At 54.5% G+C, this 20,255-nt stretch overlaps 1 protein-coding gene across 3 annotated transcripts in view; it reads right to left on the bottom strand.

Annotated features, from left to right (window-relative positions):
- Positions 1 to 1,265: 1,265 nt before the first annotated feature.
- The window catches only part of CTNNBIP1 (catenin beta interacting protein 1), a 42,309-nt gene continuing 23,319 nt past the window's right edge, over positions 1,266 to 20,255 (bottom strand). For all 3 annotated transcript variants that reach the window (XM_081144966.1, XM_081144967.1, XM_081144968.1), the window contains 3 exons: positions 19,647 to 19,765; positions 18,989 to 19,079; positions 1,266 to 3,587 (listed from right to left, as the gene is read on the bottom strand). In XM_081144966.1, the coding sequence (XP_081001092.1) occupies positions 3,529 to 3,587; positions 18,989 to 19,079; positions 19,647 to 19,742 (246 nt within the window). In that variant the 5' untranslated portion in view covers positions 19,743 to 19,765 and the 3' untranslated portion in view covers positions 1,266 to 3,528. The remainder of the gene's footprint in view (positions 3,588 to 18,988; positions 19,080 to 19,646; positions 19,766 to 20,255) is intronic.

The following is a 20,255-nucleotide window of genomic DNA, read 5'->3' as shown; positions in this document are numbered from 1 at the left end:
CCAGGACCCTTCAGTCCGAAGGCCGACGCTCTTAACCATTGAGCCAAACTGGCCAGGGCCCAAGTCATCTAATTCCCATTAGAGACCGGGGAGTTAGACAGCTCTGGGAGGGCTCCTCCCTCTCAGCTCCGGTCCCAGGATCTCTGTGGGGACTGGGCAGGTGGCACCGGCCAGCCACCCCTCCCTCTCAGCTCAGTGGCCCAGATTAGAAGAGCGGATTAACTCCAAGGTTAACTAGGGCAGTGCCGCTCAGAACACCGGGTGGAGGTGGAGGAATTCTACGCCTTATGCGAGCGCTGGACCTGTATCTCTGTGTCACTGCTGGTTAACACAGCTGTCTGGGGTTGTCTTTCTTCCAATAACCGTAAACTCCTTCCTGGAACGGGAACTTACAGAGAAAGGCCGACCAACTCGGCATAAGGATGAGCGGCTGAAGGTGGAACACGTTATCTCGTGAGGTAGTGAGTTCCCCAGGGCATTCAAGCAAAGGTGGGACGAGCCCTTTTCAGAGATGTTTCAGAGGGACTCACACATCTAGCCACATGGGCTGCGAGACAACCCCAAAGTCTGTCTCAACACTAAGATTAAATGACGGCAACTGTGCCACCTGCCACCATATTTTATAAATCCCATAGCATTTAGCACCCAGTGAAACTCTCTGAAAAGGAAACAGAAGTAGTGAGTCTATGTAATTAGCAAAATGAAGGAAAAGTAGAAATGAAAAATCTAGAAAATGCTTCCAAAGCAAAACTTCCTATAGCAGAAAAGATTTCAGCTTCCAAACGTGGCTTACGCCTGAGCACCAATAAACCTTCCATTTCTGGGGTGAGGGAAGGGACAGATATTCTGCTTGGACTTCTGTTACAGGCATCCTAAGAACCACTGCCATCACGGCTTGTCGTAGTGTCTAGAATGGGAGGGTCTCCCCTCCACAGGGCTGCGCGGTGTCTGCTCAAGAGCACGAAGGGTGAGGTCGCCTCTGAAGACTTTTGACCTCAGTCTAATCTAGGGCGATATTTGTAATCTTCAGGTCAAAAAGGGGGCTCAATCTTCCTACGCACCTGTCAGCCAGGCTGGGTAGATCTGGAAATTCTTCCAAACCCCGAGCTCCACTCCGGATCCCAGATGATTCAACTAGGACCTGGTGTTTCCGTCCCTCCCAGGCGCCTTCTTGGGGACGGAGGGTGGGCCCAGCAGCGCAGCCCGTGATGCGTGGAAGTCAGCAGATGCACCCAACTCCGAGAGAGATAATTCAGCTCACACACCAAGCTATTAAAAATCTTTATTGCTAATTTTTTTTCTCCAACAGATATATTTTTAGTGGAAATAAGAAGCCACAGCAACACTTCCACTTTTCTTCCTTAGAAGATGAGACAGATCGGGGCAATCACTGTTACAAGACGGGGGCCCGTGACCTTGACGAGGACAGGCTGGGGCAGAGAACACACCACGGGCCAGGACATGGACCCTTATGAGAGCTACAGGTACAGAGAGAGGGGCAACCAGCAACACTGGCATCTACACCTGATAACAGATGTTACAACCTGGGGGAGCGGGACTGCAGGCCACTGAGCTGTGAGTGTGCTTGTGAGTGCGTGTGTGTGCTCACACATGCAAGTGCACACACACTGCTCCCCTGGAGGAAGATGCTCTCCCGTCCCCGTCCCCGTCCCCTGGGGATCAATGGCCTTCGCAGTTAAGGGTCAGCTAACCAGGGCCAGGGGCCCATGCGTGGAAGACAGTGTTTAGGCTGTGCCCCTCAAGTCCTCCTTCTGGGGCCAGACTCAGTACAGCATGAATCTCCCCCTGACCACAGGGCTCTCCCAGGCTCAGGCTAAGGACACACTGACATTCAGCCCTTGTGCTCCATGACAGCCCCAAGCCCCAAGAAGGGGAAATTTGGCTCTGAGAATCTTCTGGCTCTGGGTATGGGGGCAAGAATGGGTGTCTACCTTAGGGGAGGGTGGAGGCTTCCCCTCCCTGAGGCCTGCATCTTCCTCCACCTCCCCACCCAGATGCCACTCCTGTGAGACATGAGGGAAGAGGGCAGGCTGCCTCCAGCGGAAGGGGGAGGGCAGGTGGGAAGACGTGGTGCCTGCAGCCATTCAAAGACTGGGGCTCTGTAAAGTGATTCTTGGGCTGGGTTGAGGGCCAGCCTGGTGGGTCTTCTCAGTGAAGCACTTCATAAATGACACTGTCCCTTCCAGGCTGACACGGAGAGACCCTTCACAAGGCGGTGCAGTGAGAGGCACAGGCCTGAGAGAACCAGGAGTGCTGGCCAGGACCTACTGTCCCAGTGGCAGATACCTTGGGAGCCTGGATGGGGGAGGTCAGGGGTGGGTGTTTGCAGCCAAAGGACTCGTGGGCCTTGTGAGCCAAGCTGGGGTCTTTGTGTGGGTTCTAGATTCCTGGGCAGAAACCTGTGCTACATTGTGGGGTCCCATAGCTGGGAGAGCAGCTCCTGCCCTTTCCAGGAGGAGCCCCCAGATGAGGCCTCAGGAAGCGGATACCGAGGGAATGGAAAGGACAGAGCTGCCTGGCGCAGTGCCTCTGCTCAGCACCGGCAGGCCGGAGGGGCCCGGGCAGTGGCGGAGCAATTCCACCCTCATCCAGGGAAGCCGGCTGGCTGCCAGCTCCTGGAAGTGATGCACATAAATCCTGGCTAATGGCTGGTCATCGCTCAGATCTGGGCTGCTCCTTCAGGACAACACAAACCTCCTGGGGGCCCCATTTTCCAGCTGCAGGTCCTGCTTGGGTTCCTTGAGGTCCCCTTGCTTGTGGAGCCAGGTGTGGTCATTACAGCAAATGCACTTTCCTGGTGGACCCCGGCTGCAGAGGGACTGTGTGCAGCAGAGTGGGGGGAGGCCATGGCAACGGGAGTCACAGGTGAGCCAATGGGAAACCAAACCCACAATCAAATGCAAACACAAACAAAACATGTGAGAGCAGCAAGCTGTGTAATAAATATTGCAAAGCGCACTTGGTTTCTTTCTTTTTTTTCAAGTCAAATATAACAACCAATGTCCCAAACCCTGTTTTCAGCATTCAATAGAGAGAAGCTGTTGCTATCAGCAGAACACCTGCAGCCATTCAAAGAAAAAAACCGTTTCCCATTAGCCAGCCAATCAAAATCCTTTTCCAGTTTGAGCAGCCAATCCAACCTCTTCATGTTCCTAAAAAGTGACCTAAATAAAGCACCAGAGCTCGGAGAGCTTCCTGGGAAGCCATATACCCGAGGCGCAAATTAAAAAAAGAGTCAGAAATAAAAATAAAAGGTTTCTGTTGGTCAAGATTTAAAAATAAAAAGATTTCTTCCTGCAGCCAATCATGAGTCCATCCCTTTAAGCCAATCATAACTGCACCACCGGTGTTTCCCTCGATGCCAGCCCCGCTGAGTGGCCGTGGGGTCGGGTGGGGTGGGTGGGGTGGAGGGGGTGGGGAAGGCGACCTGCTGCCACTTAGCTAGATGAGGTCCACACAGATCTCTTGGCCCTTGCCAGCTTTCAGGATGTTCCAAGGGATTCGTGGCTACTGCCTCCGGTCCTCTGTCTCCGACCTGGAAAACGCCATCACCACGTCCTCTGCACCTGCAGACCAGGGGAAGAGAATTGCTGGATGGGCCTCGGCATTGGGCTGCAACCTGGGACCAGGCAGGGAGGCTGCGGCCCTCAGGTGTTGCGTTCAGTTCACCCTAGCAAGGTGCTGAGTACAAAGCAGTGCCAAGGAAGCCCACCTCCCCTCTAGACCTTCCCTGCAGTCTGGCCAGGGGACATGCCAGCAACCTTGCTGCAGGGCTGCGGGCTGCTGCAGGCTGCCAGGGTGAGGCGCAGGCTTGCTCAAGGCTACACAGCTAAGAGGTGAGTGAGAACCCAGGGCTGGTCCTGGAGCAGGGCTCTGCTCACATCCCTTGCTCCAAAGCCACCAATGCCAGAGGGCCTTCGAAACCTCTCTTTTCTTAAGATTCTTATCTTGACCCCTTTGGAGGACCTTGCTCATTATGATTTCTAGTAGCCACACCTCTTTGCCCAAACCCAACACCTGTTCCAAGGAGCATGACCAGGCCCGGTTCCAGCCTGCAATCAGTCTGGCTCCTCTGGGGACAGATAATGGCCATAATCTTTATTACTGTTGCTTTTAATTGTGGATTTGAGACTCTGGTCCAGGCACTCATGAAATCACTTCCTTTGTCTTGTTTTCCATAAGACAGGCTCTGACATGCAGCCAGAAAAGGCAGGAGGAGGGGAGGGAAAGCACTTGAAATAATGACCTGCCTCTCCCACCCAGAGCTGCTGACCCTGTAGGGCAGGTGAGCTGGACGGCGGGTACCACTGTGCCTCCCAGGCCCTGACCCTCCCCACGTCCTGCCACTTTCTCCCCTATTTCTAAAGGGCAGTTCTTGGTTGTGCCCAGAGCAGTAATAGTCGGCTGCCCGTGGCCTTTCTGACATGCTTCTCTTCTGTACTGACTAGAGGAGCTCTCCTGGGAGGGGACGATGGAACAGCAGGCACACAAAAGCCACCAAAGGGTGAGTGGTGTGGGAGGTGCACAGTGGAGCTTCTGGCCTGTGAAATGGAATAGGGGAGAGGGCAGGATTCCGCCCGCCAGGCATGGTGTTGGCTGCTTCATCCACACCACAGGGCATTCTCTGCTTCCCAATGGCAGTCTCCTGCTGACCTCCTTCCTAACTGTCCTGCCTCGTGGGCAGTGGAGGGGGCACCCTGCTGCAGGTGCTGCAGAAGGAGGGCTGTCCACAAGGGCGGAACACGGCAGAAATGTGCCTCTGGTTTGGCACCAGAGCTCAGGCACTGTGGCCACACACCTGCCTCGATGGGGTCCGAGCAGCTCACCCTGAGGAGGGGAATAACGCTCTGGAAAGGAGCCCAAGTTGTCTGACTCCTGGGGATGGGGGTCCTTTATTGAGAAGCCCTGCAAGTCCTCCCATCTTCTCAGGGACATTCTGTTCTCATCTTAGTCCCAGGACCACACATCACTGCAGGCAGAATTTTCCTAGCAACCACTGAATCCAGGATTACATCATACCCTGCATGGCAGCTGAGCTGGTTACCTAACAGATGCTGCTTTTCCCTAGTGCCGCCTCCCAGCTCGCTAATCAGTGGGGGGCTAGAGGGAGACCAGGCAAGGGGACTTGTCAGCACAGGATGCCTGGCTGCAATGAGCAGTGGCAGACCATGCGCTCTTTCCATGCCTGCCTCAGGGGCTTTCTCACAGGGACCTTGCGCCTCTGTACTGAGCTGCAGTCACAGAAATAGCACTGGCTGCTCCAGGAGGGAATGGAGAGTTGCAGAGGGAATGGACACTGGCTTCTTGGAGAAGCCCAGACCCAGGGACCAGGGCTTCTGACACCACAGCTACCTGGTGTGTGGACCCAGGCTGCACTGTGAGAGATGGGAAAGGAAGGAACCTTCTCAAGGTCACACAAGGACTCCAGTGACTATTTAACAGGACACCTGAAGCAGAGGATTTGCTAGAGTCCCGCCGGTGCCACAGTGCCAGCTGGGTGCCCCATCCCTGGTCAGGGTGGGGAAGGCTGGGAATCTGCGGCTCTCATTTACAGAGCCGCCCACTCGCTGCGGGAGCCACTCGCGGAAAGCGCCTGCAGAGCTGCTCCCATCCCAGGCCATTCTGCTCCTAAAGGACCATGCTGTTTTCCAGGCCTCACCACAGGGACCTGCTTTCCTTTGGGACCCAAAAGGGAGTAGGCTCTTCCACAGCATTCTCTGACCTACCCTTACCACCAGCTGGTCTGGCACCCATCACTCAACAAGGGCCTGTCCCTGAACCCAAAAGGCCTCTAGATGAGGATGTGCTTTCCCTCTCCTTTTCTCCAAGGAATTTGGGCCAGTTACCTAACAGGGAGGGTGAGCTGCTCAGTTAGTTACCATGATTCCAGCTACTAGAGCTTTAGAGCCAGGAAGGAGCTCAGAGAATGGTCACCACAGTCCCCCTCCTTTAAAGGCCAGCATGTGGTGTCTTCCTTGGGTGCTCTCACTGTCATGGAATCATGGGGCTCAGAGCAGGAAGACACTGCAAAGAAGCTAGCAGGCCCAGCCCACTGCCTTCAGGCGATGAGCCGGGTTTCCTGTCCTCTTTTACAGATGAGGCGGTGTCCACCGATTTGGTACTTCTGCCAACACCGTCTGGACTCGGGCTCATAGCTCCTGTTCGCCCCTTCCCGCCAGATGTGAGTGAGTACAGGAGGGGAGAAGCTGATCGGTCTCTCCTGTCCCATACTCTCTAACACATTAAGACAAAAACAGCCAGAACCAAAGACATCACAAGAAAAAAGAACTGCAGACCAGTATCTTTTATGAATATACAGATTCACAATACCTGTGATATGTAAAAACACTAAAAAATACTAGCAAACTGAAAAAAGCAACACATAAAAATAATTACATACTCTGACCAATGAGGTTATCTCAGGAATGCAAGGTTGGTTTAACATCAGAAAATCAGTTAGTGAATAGAAAAAAGGAAAAAGCCGATATAATCACCCGAATCGACGCAGAAACGCGCCTGATAAAACCCAGCACCTCCCCACGACAAACACATCCAGCACACAGGACAGAAGGAACTTCTTCAGTCTGACACAGGGCATTTGCTAAAACCCACAGCTGTTATCGTATTTAATGATGAGACTGGAAGCTCTTCCCCTTCAAGGTTAGGAACAAGGAAGGACGTCTGTACTCTTACCTCTTCTATTTGATATTGTGCTAAAGGCTCTATCCAGGGCAATCAGGCAAGAAAAAGAAATAAAAGGCATCCCAATTGGACAGGAAGAAGAACTACATTTGTAGATAACATAGATCTTAAATACAGAAAATCCTAAGGAATCCACTAAAAAACTATTAGAACTAATAAATAAGTTAAAGTTACAGGATATAGGATCAATATACAAAAATCATACACTAGCAATGAACGATCTGAAAATAAAATTAAGAAAACAATTTCATTTACAATAGCATAAAAACAATAAAATTATTAGGAATAAATTTAACAAATGAATACAAAATTTGCACTCTAAAACATATAAAACATCATTGTTCAAAACATCATGAAAGGAGTTCAAAACAATCCCTATCAAAATCCTAGTTATACAGGATGAATCATTATTTTATAGACAAGGAACCCATAAGCTCAGGGAAATAAAGCAACTTGGTGAATCAGAGGCAGAGGGTGGGCTGGACACAGATTCTATGTCCATGCCTTCACCGCTACGACACTTGCCATTTCCTCTCAGGAGAAGGGATAACTGACCTGCCCAGTCACTCAGAGCACTGTTGGCTCAGACCTCCTGGCAGAGACTGGACCAATCCACCCGTCCCTGTCAGAATGGAACCAAGACCCAGGATTTAAAAAGCAACATCAAAGCAGCGCTAGGGTGCCTTGGAGAAAATTCAACATGGAACCCAGAACGCCACCCTGAGAGTATCCCCGGCCCTAGATGCCTGTCCCTTCCCCGCCCCCTGCCCTGGCCTGCTGCCTGCCAGACTCCTCCCTAGTCCTATGGCTCACCTGCTATGGAAAGCAGGGCCAAGGTGCTGGTGAGGGCACAGCTCTGCCCAAGGGCAGGGTACCCAGCAGGCCATCCCAGCCCACGCCCAATGCCAGCTTTGCCACTTTAACAGACCAGTCAAGTGACTGGGGAGAGAAAAATGACAAATATGCAGGAGCTTATAAAAGGGAGACTGCCCCCAGTCGGGGGCGGGAGACAGACAATAGGGTCACTGGTCTGTTTGCAAGCTCAGGATGAATTCACAACAGCAGCATCAAAAGCCCAGAACAGGCTCCACACACCAACACCACGCTGGGCCCACAGCCCGCTGGCTGAAGGGAATCTACACGTCACCATCAGGAGGCCTGGCTCACCACAGTGTGCTGAGGCGCAGGAGGCAGTGTGGTTTGGAGAAAGCCCCCAAGACACTCAGACACAACCCCCAATGCCTGGAGAGTCACTCTCGACATTTGAGGCTCTAAGTTAAAGTCTTTCAAAGGTCTTTTCATCAACACGCTAGGCACCTTGATCTGTTTCCGGAATTGTCAGAACATACCCCTATCGGCCACATGGTTACAGCTGGTCAGTGACGGTGGGTGAAAAAGAACAGAAGAGGTACTCGAAGGCGGCCGCAACCCTGAGGCTGGAGGGTGGAGTGAGAGTACTCACGGCCTCTCGTTCTTAGACCTGGCCAGGGAAACCCTAGTGGAGCCCCTCGCCCTTTCCTAGGCGTTCAGAACTCAGTCCTGGAAAAGCACAGACCCTGAGCTCGCAGAGAGCTGGGCTCAGGCCCCAGAGCAGTCCAGGACAGCTCCCAACACCATCCTCCCTCTCCAGGAGGGACCCTGCAGAGGGACCAGGTGAGGAAGGAAGGGACAGGCCTCCCAGCCATCTGTGACAGTGCAGTTCCTGCCATTCCACCAAAGCAGCAGGCTGCAGGGGGACAAATCCCAGAGCTCTTCCAGCTCCGGATCCTGCAAAGCCCAGCTCAGAGCTGGCACACAAAGGTGGTCAAAGAGAGAAAATAACCCTGAGGGCAAACCCTAGCCAAGAAATTGACACAAGGTACAAAATGTTGGGTTCAGCTCCCAAAGGTGTCCAGCCCTGGGCCCCACAGTCCAGGACACAGCCCTGTACAGATGTCACCAGAGAAAAGGGGCTACTCCCAGCCATAGGACGGGGCTCCCACATCACCCAATTTGGAGCCATAGACTCCTCCAAGCCCAGCCCCCTGCAACCATGCACTCTGGAACCTCTCTGAGACCCCAGCACCCCCACTGGCCAGGGCTTCCCAGGACTACTCCAGGGTCAGACTTGGTGGGACAGGGATCTCTTGACCTCCTGACCTCCTAAGGGGCCTAACACCTTCCTAATGAGGGTAAACCACTGGGGCCTGAAAACTCAGAAATACAACCCTGAAACCCCACTCTCCAAATTCCCACACTGCTGGAGGTGGGAGACAGTGCAGGATGTTAACTTTGGCTAAGAGCTTCAAAGCCATCCAGGGGTCCAGGGAATCCGACCTGCCAGACCCGGGCCACCCTCCATGCACAGTCATACGCTCCCGAAGCCTGTCCCCTTCTCTGATCATAGGACTTTTGGTTGTGGTACCTCTTCGCCCAATGACCTCATTGTCTTGCTGTCAGTACCAACTAGTCTGCCACCCGGCTGCTCAACACTGCAGCGGCTCAGCTACCAGCTCTGGGGAGATGAGCCAGGTAGCAAGGCTCCTGGAAAAACAGGCCTCAGACGCTCCTCCAAGGGGGAAAGTTTCCGCAGGGATGAGGCTCACGCAGCACCCTGGACTAGGCTCCCAGACAAACTCCGACCGGCTGGGCGGCGCTCACTGTTTTCAGCAACCGCAGCGTAGGAGCCCGGGGGGTTCTATACATCTCGGCTCTGATGCCCGAAGTTCCCAGGGGACAGCTTTTACCAGAGACAGCAAGACTGGTTGCCATGGGGACAGCAGCCCTGATCCACCAAGGTCTCAGCAGCCAAAGCAGGCTCCAGGCTTGGTGGCACCTACCGGGCTCCCAGCTGACAACCCATCACCAGGCACCCAGGGGGCCAGGACGTGGGGCACGTTGGCTGAGCATGAAGCCGGCTCCCATCAGGGGTGCTGGGCCTCATGACCAGCCCTTGAGGGCTCTCCCCGAGCTTGGGCTGCCTCTGTGGACTCTGGAACCCTGGCGCCCAGTTCTGGGCCTGACCCTGCCTATTTGTGTGATGCAGGGTGAGTCCCTGCACATCCACCTCCATTTCTTCATCTGTAAAACGTGATGGATGGCACCTATCCTGCCCACCTGAGCAGCCAGGATAATGCCCACAGCACAGAGCATCACCAACAGCATTCTGTGGGGTCACAACTCACGTTCTACCATGCTGGCTCTTCTACTAGTCCAGACCCGCTCCCCCAAATCCACCCGCTCTGGTCCAGACCCGCTCCCCCAAGTCCACATGCTCTAGTCCCAGACCTGCTCTCCCAAGTCCACCTGCTCTAGTCCCAGACCCGCTCCCCCAAGTCCATATGCTCTAGTCCCAGACCCGCTCCCCCAAGTCCACATGCTCTAGTCCCAGACCTGCTCTCCCAAGTCCACCTGCTCTAGTCCCAGACCCGCTCTCCCAAGTCCATATGCTCTAGTCCCAGACCCGCTCTCCCAAGTCCACCCGCTCTGGTCCAGACCCGCTCCCCCAAATCCACCCGCTCTGGTCCAGACCCGCTCTCCCAAGTCCACCTGCTCTAGTCCCAGACCCGCTCCCCCAAGTCCACATGCTCTAGTCCAAGACCTGCTCTCCCAAGTCCACCTGCTCTAGTCCCAGACCCGCTCCCCCAAGTCCACATGCTCTAGTCCCAGACCCGCTCTCCCAAGTCCACCCGCTCTGGTCCAGACCCGCTCCCCCAAATCCACCCGCTCTGGTCCAGACCCGCTCTCCCAAGTCCACCTGCTCTAGTCCCAGACCCGCTCCCCCAAGTCCACATGCTCTAGTCCAAGACCTGCTCTCCCAAGTCCACCTGCTCTAGTCCCAGACCCGCTCCCCCAAGTCCACATGCTCTAGTCCCAGACCCGCTCTCCCAAGTCCACCTGCTCTAGTCCCAGACCCGCTCCCCCAAGTCCACATGCTCTAGTCCCAGACCCGCTCCCCCAAGTCCACATGCTCTAGTCCCAGACCCGCTCTTCCAAGTCCACCTGCTCTAGTCCCAGACTTGCTCTCCCAAGTCCACCTGCTCTAGTCCCAGACCGGCTCCCCCAAGTCCATATGCTCTAGTCCCAGACCCGCTCCCCCAAGTCCACATGCTCTAGTCCCAGACCTGCTCTCCCAAGTCCACCTGCTCTAGTCCCAGACCCGCTCTCCCAAGTCCACCCGCTCTGGTCCAGACCCACTCCCCCAAATCTACCCGCTCTGGTCCAGACCCGCTCTCCCAAGTCCACCTGCTCTAGTCCCAGGCCCGCTCTCCCAAGTCTACCTGCTCTAGTCCCAGACCCATTCCCCCAAATCCACCCGCTCTGGTCCAGACCCGCTCTCCCAAGTCCACCTGCTCTAGTCCAAGACCTGCTCCCCCAAGTCCATATGCTCTAGTCCCAGACCGGCTCCCCCAAGTCCATATGCTCTAGTCCCAGACCCGCTCTCCCAAGTCCACCTGCTCTAGTCCCAGACCCGCTCCCCCAAGTCCACATGCTCTAGTTCCAGACCCACTCCCCAAACCCACATCGCTCCTGCCCACCCTCCACACCCCGAGCCCAACACACACCCTCCCTCTGGAGGAGTCTGTCTTCCCAGGTGAGTGAGGTGCCCATTTCCCTCACTTTAATCCTTTGGTTTCCCAAAATGTCAGATCTCCTAGACCAAGAGCTTTGTTGTGCAGGAAATGGACAGAATCTGGGAGTGGGTGGGTCCCTCCAGGGGTCAGGAATGACCAGGTCTTCAAAGCCCTGGCATGTCCTCAAATTCTAACAGACATCAGAATCACCTGGAGGGCTATTTCAAATGCAGATTCCTGGGCCCATCTGTCTAATTCAGTAGGACTGGGGTGGGGCCTGGGTGACTCCAGTGTGGCAGCCTGTGGCCCATGCTCTGAGAACTCAACTCTATAGACTGTCCCTTGATCTTCTCCCCCCTGAGCTGTTGTCCCTTCTTGGCCAACATTCTAAAGGGAGACGTCTGTCCTCCTGCTTCTACTCCCTCGATTCTCACTCCCTGGCTCACAGCAATCTGACTTCCAGCCGGGACTCCATAGAAACTGGGAAAAGTCACCACTGACCCCTTATTTACAAGCCCAGGGACCCCTGACAGTGACCCTGCTGACCCTCTCCTCCTCCCAGAGCTCCCTTGGGTCCTCCCACTGTCCTCCGTGCTGTGTTCACTGAGTTCCCCTTGCCTTCCTCCTGTCTACATTCCCTGGACAACCTCACCTGACCCCATGACTCACCCACACCCAAACCCAGGCCTCTATCTGCTCTGACCCTGCTCCCACCCCCTTCTGAACACCCACAGGCCCCTCCCACTCAGAGCTCCCCTCCCTGTCTCATCCACTAGAACCTTGGTCTCAAATCCCACCCCCACCTATCCACCCAGCCTGCAGGTTCATGGTCCTAAGTGTCCTGCCTCTGAAATGCACGTGCATCACCTTGCACCTGCCATCACTGTGACCCTCCAGCTGTCTTCCTGACTTACCTCTGCCCCATAACTGTTGCCCAGCGCTCACCCTCAATGGATGACAACCGGCCTGTTATCTCCCCTCTAGGTCCATGGTGGCCCCTTGCAGTCCTCAGAATAAACTCGGTCCTGAGTCCATTTGCCTTTCCGGCCACTTATCACCCACCTGGCAACCACCACACCAGTGTCTTAGGGGGACATGTACACACTCAATACTTGCACATGCTGGGCAGGCACCAGGGGCTCCCTCGGCCTGTGACATCCTCCCCCACCCAGGTTTCCCACACCCACACTCCCACACATCCTTCCAGCCCAGCCAAACAGCACCTCTTCTCTGTGGCTTCCTAGGTGAGGCTCCCTTCTCTCGGGACTAGTCGCCCTGTGATCTGTGTGCCCAAAGTTCTTCACACATTTGTTCTTGCGGCTGCCCTGCCAGACCAGCAGCTCGAGGGCGGGGGCTGTCATCTGGCACCATGCCTGGCACGGATCCGGGGGCTGATGTGAGTGAAAGTGTCCCATTGCTGGGAGAGTGGCCCCTTGGTGATCGTGTCCATGGCAGAGGCCGGCCTCTTACAGGGTGTCTGGAGGTTAATTAGAGTTGCACAAGGGCTTTGTTCTCATTTTTAAGCAAGAGACCCTGTGACACTGGCAAAGGAAGGGTCCAGCAGCCCTTCACAGGCCCAAACCAGAGTGCAGAATTGAGCAACTGGCCTGCATTTCAGTGCATTCCTTAGCCTTCTTGGATTTTTTTATTCTCCTGTAACACAAGTTACCACATACCAAGTGCTTCTGGTTGGTTTTTCAGATGGATTCAATGCATATGTGATTTTTTGGTTCAATTTTATTATTAGGTTACAGGTAATTCTCATGTAAGTGTTGATTAAAGTTAAAGAAGATTAGCTTCCCACTCCATAGAGTGGCATTCTCCCAGGGCCTGACTGTAATTTCAGTCCAGAGTTTGTTACCATGTGGAGCCTCTGGGAGATGCCTCGGTCCACACAGGGATCCAGCCAAGCCCAGCTCTGTGCCCGAGGCCGGACTACGGGTGAACACAGCACGGACCCTGGCCCCATGGGGCTCCTGACACAATGTGTTAGTCACAGTACCATAAGGGAGACACAGCTCAGGAGCCAGAGGAAGAGCAGCAACAACCCGAAAGGGGCAGGGAGGGCTGCACGGAGGAAGTGAGAGAGCGGAGGCTGCGAGGGTGTGCGAGAAGATTCCAGGAAGAATGCTGGCTGTAAAAGCAGATGGCGTCAGCGCCTCCACTGAGGTCTGCTGGGAGGGCCAGGTGCTATGGAAAGGGTGGGCCCACTCCCTTGGAGCTGCTGCTCCTGCTGGTTTGCCCATGACCACAGCTCCTTTACCAAGGTTCAGTGTAACCCTGAGACCAAATGACCTATTTTAGGTTCTCTGGCAGCATGCCCTGAGCCAGCAGCCTTGGCTTCTGGATTCCGAGGGGGAAAGCCAGCAGAGCCCTGAGACAGCCCAGCTGGCTCCAGGCTAGGGACCTTCCCTGGAAAGTCTCTTGCAGAAAGAACGTGATCAGACAGAGCCTGGAACAGGCCTGAGGCGCCACCATGCCAGCACCACTGCTCCCAGGGCCAAGGAAGGGGGAAAAGATAGGCAAGAGCTTCCTTAGCAAAATGGGCAGTGCCTATACAGGGTTCCTTACAGCCCCAGGGCACCTGGACAAGGGCCTATACAAAGCACCACACCAGGATGCCAGTTCTGCAGGCAACTGGCTACAAAAGGGCCTTTGCAAAGCGCACTGGGGGCCTGGGATGGGCACTCGCTGGGGCCCTGTTCCCTGCCCAGTGCTGAGGCAGGAAGAGACTGGAGCTTGGAGAACCAGCACGTTCAAGGGCACTGCAGGGCCCTGAACAACAAAGCAGTAGAAACCTCTTCCAAATTTTTTCTGTGCCCTTCTGCAATACCATGGTAACTGCCTAGATCACATCTGTTTCTCAGGTAAATCACTGCCCTGCTTAAAAATGCATATGGCCTGTAAGGCACTCCTAGAATTCATCCTAAAATAAAGGAAGATTTATACATAAGGATATTCAACATGCGGCACACCCTGGACCTGCGCTGACAAGCTCTATGGTCTTGAGCTTGTCACTTAACCTCTCCAGCCTGTTGTTCCATTTTGAAAGTGGAGCCTGTGACAGCACCTGCCTCACAGGCCTACGGTGAGGATTCACTGCGAAAATCCTTGACAAGAACCCCAGCTCAGGGGAGGACCTCACTAAGTGTTTGCTGTTACTATGATTAGTAGCAAAAGTGAGAAAACAACTGTCCAACAGTAAAGGATTGGTCAAAAAAATATGGCACAGCCATATGGCTGCATAGTATGCAATTGCTAAAATGTTTTCTTGAAAATTGTTTAAGAACATTGTAAAGTTATCATAAGTAAAAAAAAGGGATGTTAAAATGGATAGTAAAATGTTTATAGTATATGGTCCCAACTTTATGATGGAAACAGATGCATAATTTTAAAAGGCTGACAGGAAATTTGACAAAAGGTAATGGTGATTACAGCTTACATAGGATTTAATCCTGTAAGGAATCCTGTAATAGGGTTCAATCCTTTAAGCTTTTCAGCTGTTTCTAGCTTTCCGTGCTTTTCTACAATGACTATGCATTATTTTATAGCCAGTGAATGTTACAGAGAAAGGAGCGCTGGCAATAATAAAGGAGTGAACTCAGCACTCTGTCTCGCCTGCCTTGGAAGCTACAGCTGGGCCTCCTCAACAAGGCGACCTTCCCAGAGAGGTATTGATTTCCTCTGGTTCAAAGTCAGTTCTGCCTGACTGTCAGATCTGCTCGGCTACCCTCAGGGACCAGGAGACAGTGTGCAGAGAACTGGCTCCATGTTTCTGCCTTTCTGAGGGACTATGGGCTCCCAGCCCCACAAACACGAGGAGGGAAGCCACGGTCCCAAGCTCAAGGAGCTCAGAGTTGGTCAGGAGGCAGACCAGGAGACAGTGTGGGGAGCAGCACAGCCGAGGTACATGCGTGATGGAAATTACAGGAAGGCCTGGCCTGCAGGAGGCAGGGAGAGAGTGGGGGTCAGGGCCAGGCTCCTGGCAGCCAAGAGGCAAATGCAGAGGCAAAAGGTGTGAATATTCATGGTCTGAGACAGGAGCTAAGAGCCATTCACTGTGGCTGTTGCTGGTGCGTGAGGTCATGGTTTCACAGGTAGGCAGGGGGTCTTGCTTGTCATGCTGACGGGGCTAGACTTCATCCTCAGGCAGTAGAGGCTACTGAAAGGTTTTAAGTGGAGGAGAGACCTGCTGACATGTCCTTCAAATATCCCTCTGGCTACAGGGTAGAAAGTGCACTTCGGGGGGCAAGTGAGAAGTCAAGATGCCAGTTAGGAGCTGTGTGCAATAACTGAGACAAAAATTAGTACAGGCTAAGACCAAAATGGATCAAACCAAGATGAAGACAAAGCGGATATGAGCAGCATCAAGGTGGAAGAATCAAAGGAGTTGGTAACTTCCGAGATACTTGGGGAAGAGGGGAGGACACTGGGTATGTGGGTGGCACATTTGTCATGACAGAGAATACAGGCGGGGGAAGTTATGAATCTGAATCTGCCAAGTGTGGGATGTGTGGTGAGATGGTCAGTAGGGACCTGCACATAGAGTTCTGGGGTCATCAGAGGGGTCTGGGCTGAGGATGAGTGTCTTTGGAAGCCACTGGAGCGTATGCGAGCTCCCAGAGTCAAGAGGACCAGCATGGCGAAGGGAAAGAGGGGGCTCACAGGGGGGATGAGCAGAGAGAGGTAGAAAATTGGGGAGGGGGAGAGAGGGGAAGAGAGAGAGGTAACATGGAAGACAGGGAGGAAAAGCAGGGCTTCTAGAAGGAGACTGCCATAGGTGGTCTCAGACCAGCAGAGGTCAGGCATGTCCATCGTTCAGTTCAGTACTGGGGGCTACTGGGCCCTCTGCTGGAACCATTTAGTGAGCCCCTCAGGTTCAGGCCCCTGCTCCAGGGTCTCCAGCAGATACAGGCCACAACTTCACTAAGGGAAGAAGGGGAATGGGGGAGGCTGGGAGGCCTGGGTGCAGGGTGAGGGGCCAGATCACAGTGGGAGAGGAATGCCTAGCCCACTCTCCTCCCTGGGTCTAGGGAGTGCAAGCAGTGCCCCTGGTACCAGCCCTCTCCAGGCCCAAAGAAGAAGCATGTTTGGGTATAAAGATTGTGGGCAGGACCCCAGTACCAATGCCAAGCACAGATCCATGGGTGGGGTGGCCTCAGGCCCCCTACCGAGGGGAGCTGGAACAGCAGTAGGCTGCAGAGACCCAAGGAGGGGAGCATGGGGTATTTGCTGAGAGACAGTGCCACCTCGTGGCAGGAGGCACTCACACCAGGCTTCTGCTCCTAGACCTTTGGGGGTCTTTCAGGCTGGGGTCCCCTGCACTGGAAGCAGTGAGCCAGGGCTTTTGCCACCTGGGCAGCACTGGAGCCTTTTACAGCAGCATGCCCTGTGGCATCAGCTGAGGTTGTCTCTACCAACAGAGAAGGTAGGCAGACTAGAATTTTAGCCATAGCCATTTGGTGCCAGGCAAGGGCAAAAATGTAAGGTCCTGCTGGCAGGCTTGTACCAGCACAGAGGGAGAGACTGGACAGGTTGCTGTTTGGCTGCTATTGCGTGTTTGTCTGTGGTGTCTTTAGGCACACAGAGAAATAACAGCATGCTCGTGAAGCTCTTCCAGGCACAGCCACCCTCCTGTCTCCAACTCATGGTCCACAGGAATTCTGGGCTTCTGCAGTGCATGCTTCCCTGGAGGCTCGGGTTGGAGGTGAGGGGCCACCTGCAGGACACCCAGCAGCAGAGGACCACTCCTACCACCAGCCTTCCCAGAGATTCTCCCCTGGCTCCAGGTTCATCTCCAAGGAGCCTGCTTCTTGGAGATAGAGGTGTCCCCTGGATGCCCCACACTCAGAAGGGCCCAGATTCTGGGGACCACATGGTCACACCCACACGCCTATGATCCACTCCTGACTGCTCAGCAGTTTCAGGCCAGGTGAGGTCACCGTGACCCCCTTAAGCGACACAACAGAGCTCATTTTTATTCTCAATTGTTGGTTTGGCTGAGTGAGATAAAGCGTTCTCTTAAAAATACTTATTTAAACTTTCCTTATTACAAAAGAAATGTGTGTGCCATGTTAAAAACTAGTTTTACAAAAATGCATGACTTGGAAAGTGGAAGTCCCTTATATAGTTTTACCTTCTTTCAAAATTTTCTATTAACAGCCTGGTGTACTTTCAGCTTTTTTCCTATACATGTGCACTGTGAGTGTGGGGGAGGAATGCGTGTATTGCTTCCTATACTGGCAGCTCTACAGCTTAGCTTGACTTTTCCAGTAAGAGCATCCTACTAGAGGTGCTCTTACCACCCAGTTCAAATTCAGGTTAACTCAGTGACCCAAGACCAGGGCGGGAGGCAAGGTAAGGTCCAGGGACTCAGATATGTGAGCACTGGGGAGATGGACCCATGCTGGAAACCCCGATCAGCCTGGAAGAGAAGCGCACTCCCAGAAAACACATGCAAGGAGGCCAGGGCAGACTCCACACCCCTCACCTCCCTCCCAGCTCCGCCAGCAGCACAGTCGGTACAGAACAGGCTGCCATGTGAGTGTGGCCCAGGCAAGCTGTACGAGACAAGTGGCTGTCCCAGGGAGCTGCCCGAGCCACTGGGACGTCCTGTACGTTTCTGCTGAGTTAGGTGCACAGGCCGTGTCACACCCAGCGTCAGAGCTTGGGAACTGGGCCCTGCGCCAGGGCAGAGCCCTGTGACATCCAGGACAACAAGGGCAACTTCAGCCCCGTGGGCCAGACCTGCTCTTCCCCATGGCCTCATGGGTGGGCAAATGCACCCCTCGGCACTCCGCTTATGGAACCCCTCACATCAGGCATGTCACACTATTTTATGGCCAATAATCCAAACTAAGAGTAATAAGAAAAACAAAATAAATAACTAGAAGGAGATGCTGGTCAGGATTCTGAGCTACAGGGTCAGGATAAGCCTTCCAGAAAGGAGGATCCTGTCGATACCCAGCAGCCTCCTGCTGTCCCAGGACAGGCAGTGATGAACCCAGTTCCCAGATCCAGAATCGGGCTGCACATTTGCACCCTGGGCCCCCTGGTAATTGGCTGCATGACCAAGGCAGTAACTTGTTGCTTCTGAACCCGCTCCCTTGCTGGTTAGTGGAAATAATACAAACAGCAGCTACAATTAAATGAAATGACATGTATCAAGCACTTAGCACACACCTACTAGACAATATACTCGAATGTCACCCACTATCATTATTATGATTGGCTGAGGGCACCCAAAAAAGAAATAACTCCCGAGGGCACACAGAACTTCCAGGGCCTTTGGGGCCTCCCCTCTGGACACAGCCAGGAACACCCCAGCCACTGTGTAGCTGCACCCAGGCCAGGTCCTAGCACACAGGGGCAGTTTTGCTCCCCCTGAACAGGGTGCTGGGTGGGCAGGGGCCAGGCCAAAGGTTGAGAATGCAACAATTAGAGCCTCTGCAGTGACAGGGGCGCCCAGAAACCTCCACTTCTTGCCTTCCCCAGGCCTAAAAAGGGATCCCACTGGGCTAAGACCAGGCATGAGGCCCCCAGGGCTCCTTGGCTAGATGCAGTGGCCGCCTGGGGCTCAGCTCTGTGGGTAGGAGGGAGCTGTGGTCCCTCCTTGTCTCTCATGGACACCTATCTAGGAGGGCTGCTTTCTGAAGGAACCACACAGGTGCCCCTGGGAAGGGCATGGCCGGCAGCCCCGACCCTTGACTCACCCTGGTCGATGGAGTGCTGTGGCAGCTGGCTGAGCTGGCTGTTGACCACCCCCGCATAGGTGCGCAGGAACTCCTCCTCACTGGCCGTCAGCTGTAAGGGCGAGAGAACTGCAGGTGAGGGTGGACCATCACTTCTGAAGGCACCTGCCCAGGCCTGCTTGATCCCCAAGAGGTGCCTCTTCATTTGCTTCCTAGAGATTTGACCCCTCAGTTCCAGAGTGAGCAACCCCTCCCACCCCTGGAACGTGGTCCACAGGGCCTTGCCCCTCAGAGCAGACCTGAGACTGGGCTCTAGGGCAGTGCAGGGACAGTAGGAAGACACAGGCCCTGCTTGGAGAAATGCCCTGCACATCTGCTGCCCTCTCAGTGCCTGTTCCGCCCAGTGCCCCTCAAACGCTCCCTGGGAGAGGAGACTTAGGGCTAGGAGAGGGGAGGAAAGGAGGTCGGGAATTAGAACTCTCCCTACCTGGCCCCAGCCTGGCCCAGAGGGCAGACTGCCCCGGCAGTGGCCTGGAACTGGACCAGCCGCAGAGCCAAACCACAGGCTCAGCATCCCCCTCCCTGACCATGGTTGCACAGGTGGTGGCTACAGCCTCTGCTCTGCCTGCACCAGGCGCCCTCCCTGGGGGCTGTGGCTGGACACCCCACAGGCACTCACGTTTGATCCCATCTTCCTCAGCATGAGCAGCACCCGGACCTTCTGCTGAATGTACATCTCCTCCGGACTCTTTGCCGGAGCCCCCTCGCGGTTCATCCCCTGGCCAGCTCTGGTGACTGCTGGAGAGTGAAGAGAAGCACAAGGGGGTGTCAGGATGGGACATACCCAGATACAGACAGGGAGCTTGGTGGGAGTTGTCAGGCAGCCCACTATTCTGCAGCGCCTCGTTTCTGAGAGCCCCAAGTGGGTGGTGAGTTGCCTGTTCCCCCTTGACCCCACTGTCCCCAACCAGACTGGGCAGTTCCACCTGGAGTGGGCACTGGTGGCCCCTGTGTGTGCAGAGCTGTTGGGCCCAGGGAGACTATGCTGACCTAGACTTCTGGCCAGCTCCACTTTCTGGCCACCCCCTCAGCAAGGCTCCTACTATGAGCCACAAGAGATGTGCTATATGACCCCACAGTATCCCAGGTTTTCAAAGCAAGAAACCCCTACAAGGAGCAAAAGTGGCACAACCAGAGGCAGTTGGTCAGGCCTTTGCTGGAGAAACTGATCAGTACCCAGCCCCCAAACCCCAAGGCAGTTCCCTCAGGCAAAGCCCCTGATGAGTTC

This window comes from Miniopterus schreibersii (assembly GCF_964146895.1).
Source record: "Miniopterus schreibersii genome assembly, chromosome: 8".
NCBI classification, from domain to species: Eukaryota; Metazoa; Chordata; class Mammalia; order Chiroptera; family Miniopteridae; genus Miniopterus; species Miniopterus schreibersii.
This window is presented reverse-complemented; position numbering and strand designations above follow the sequence as displayed.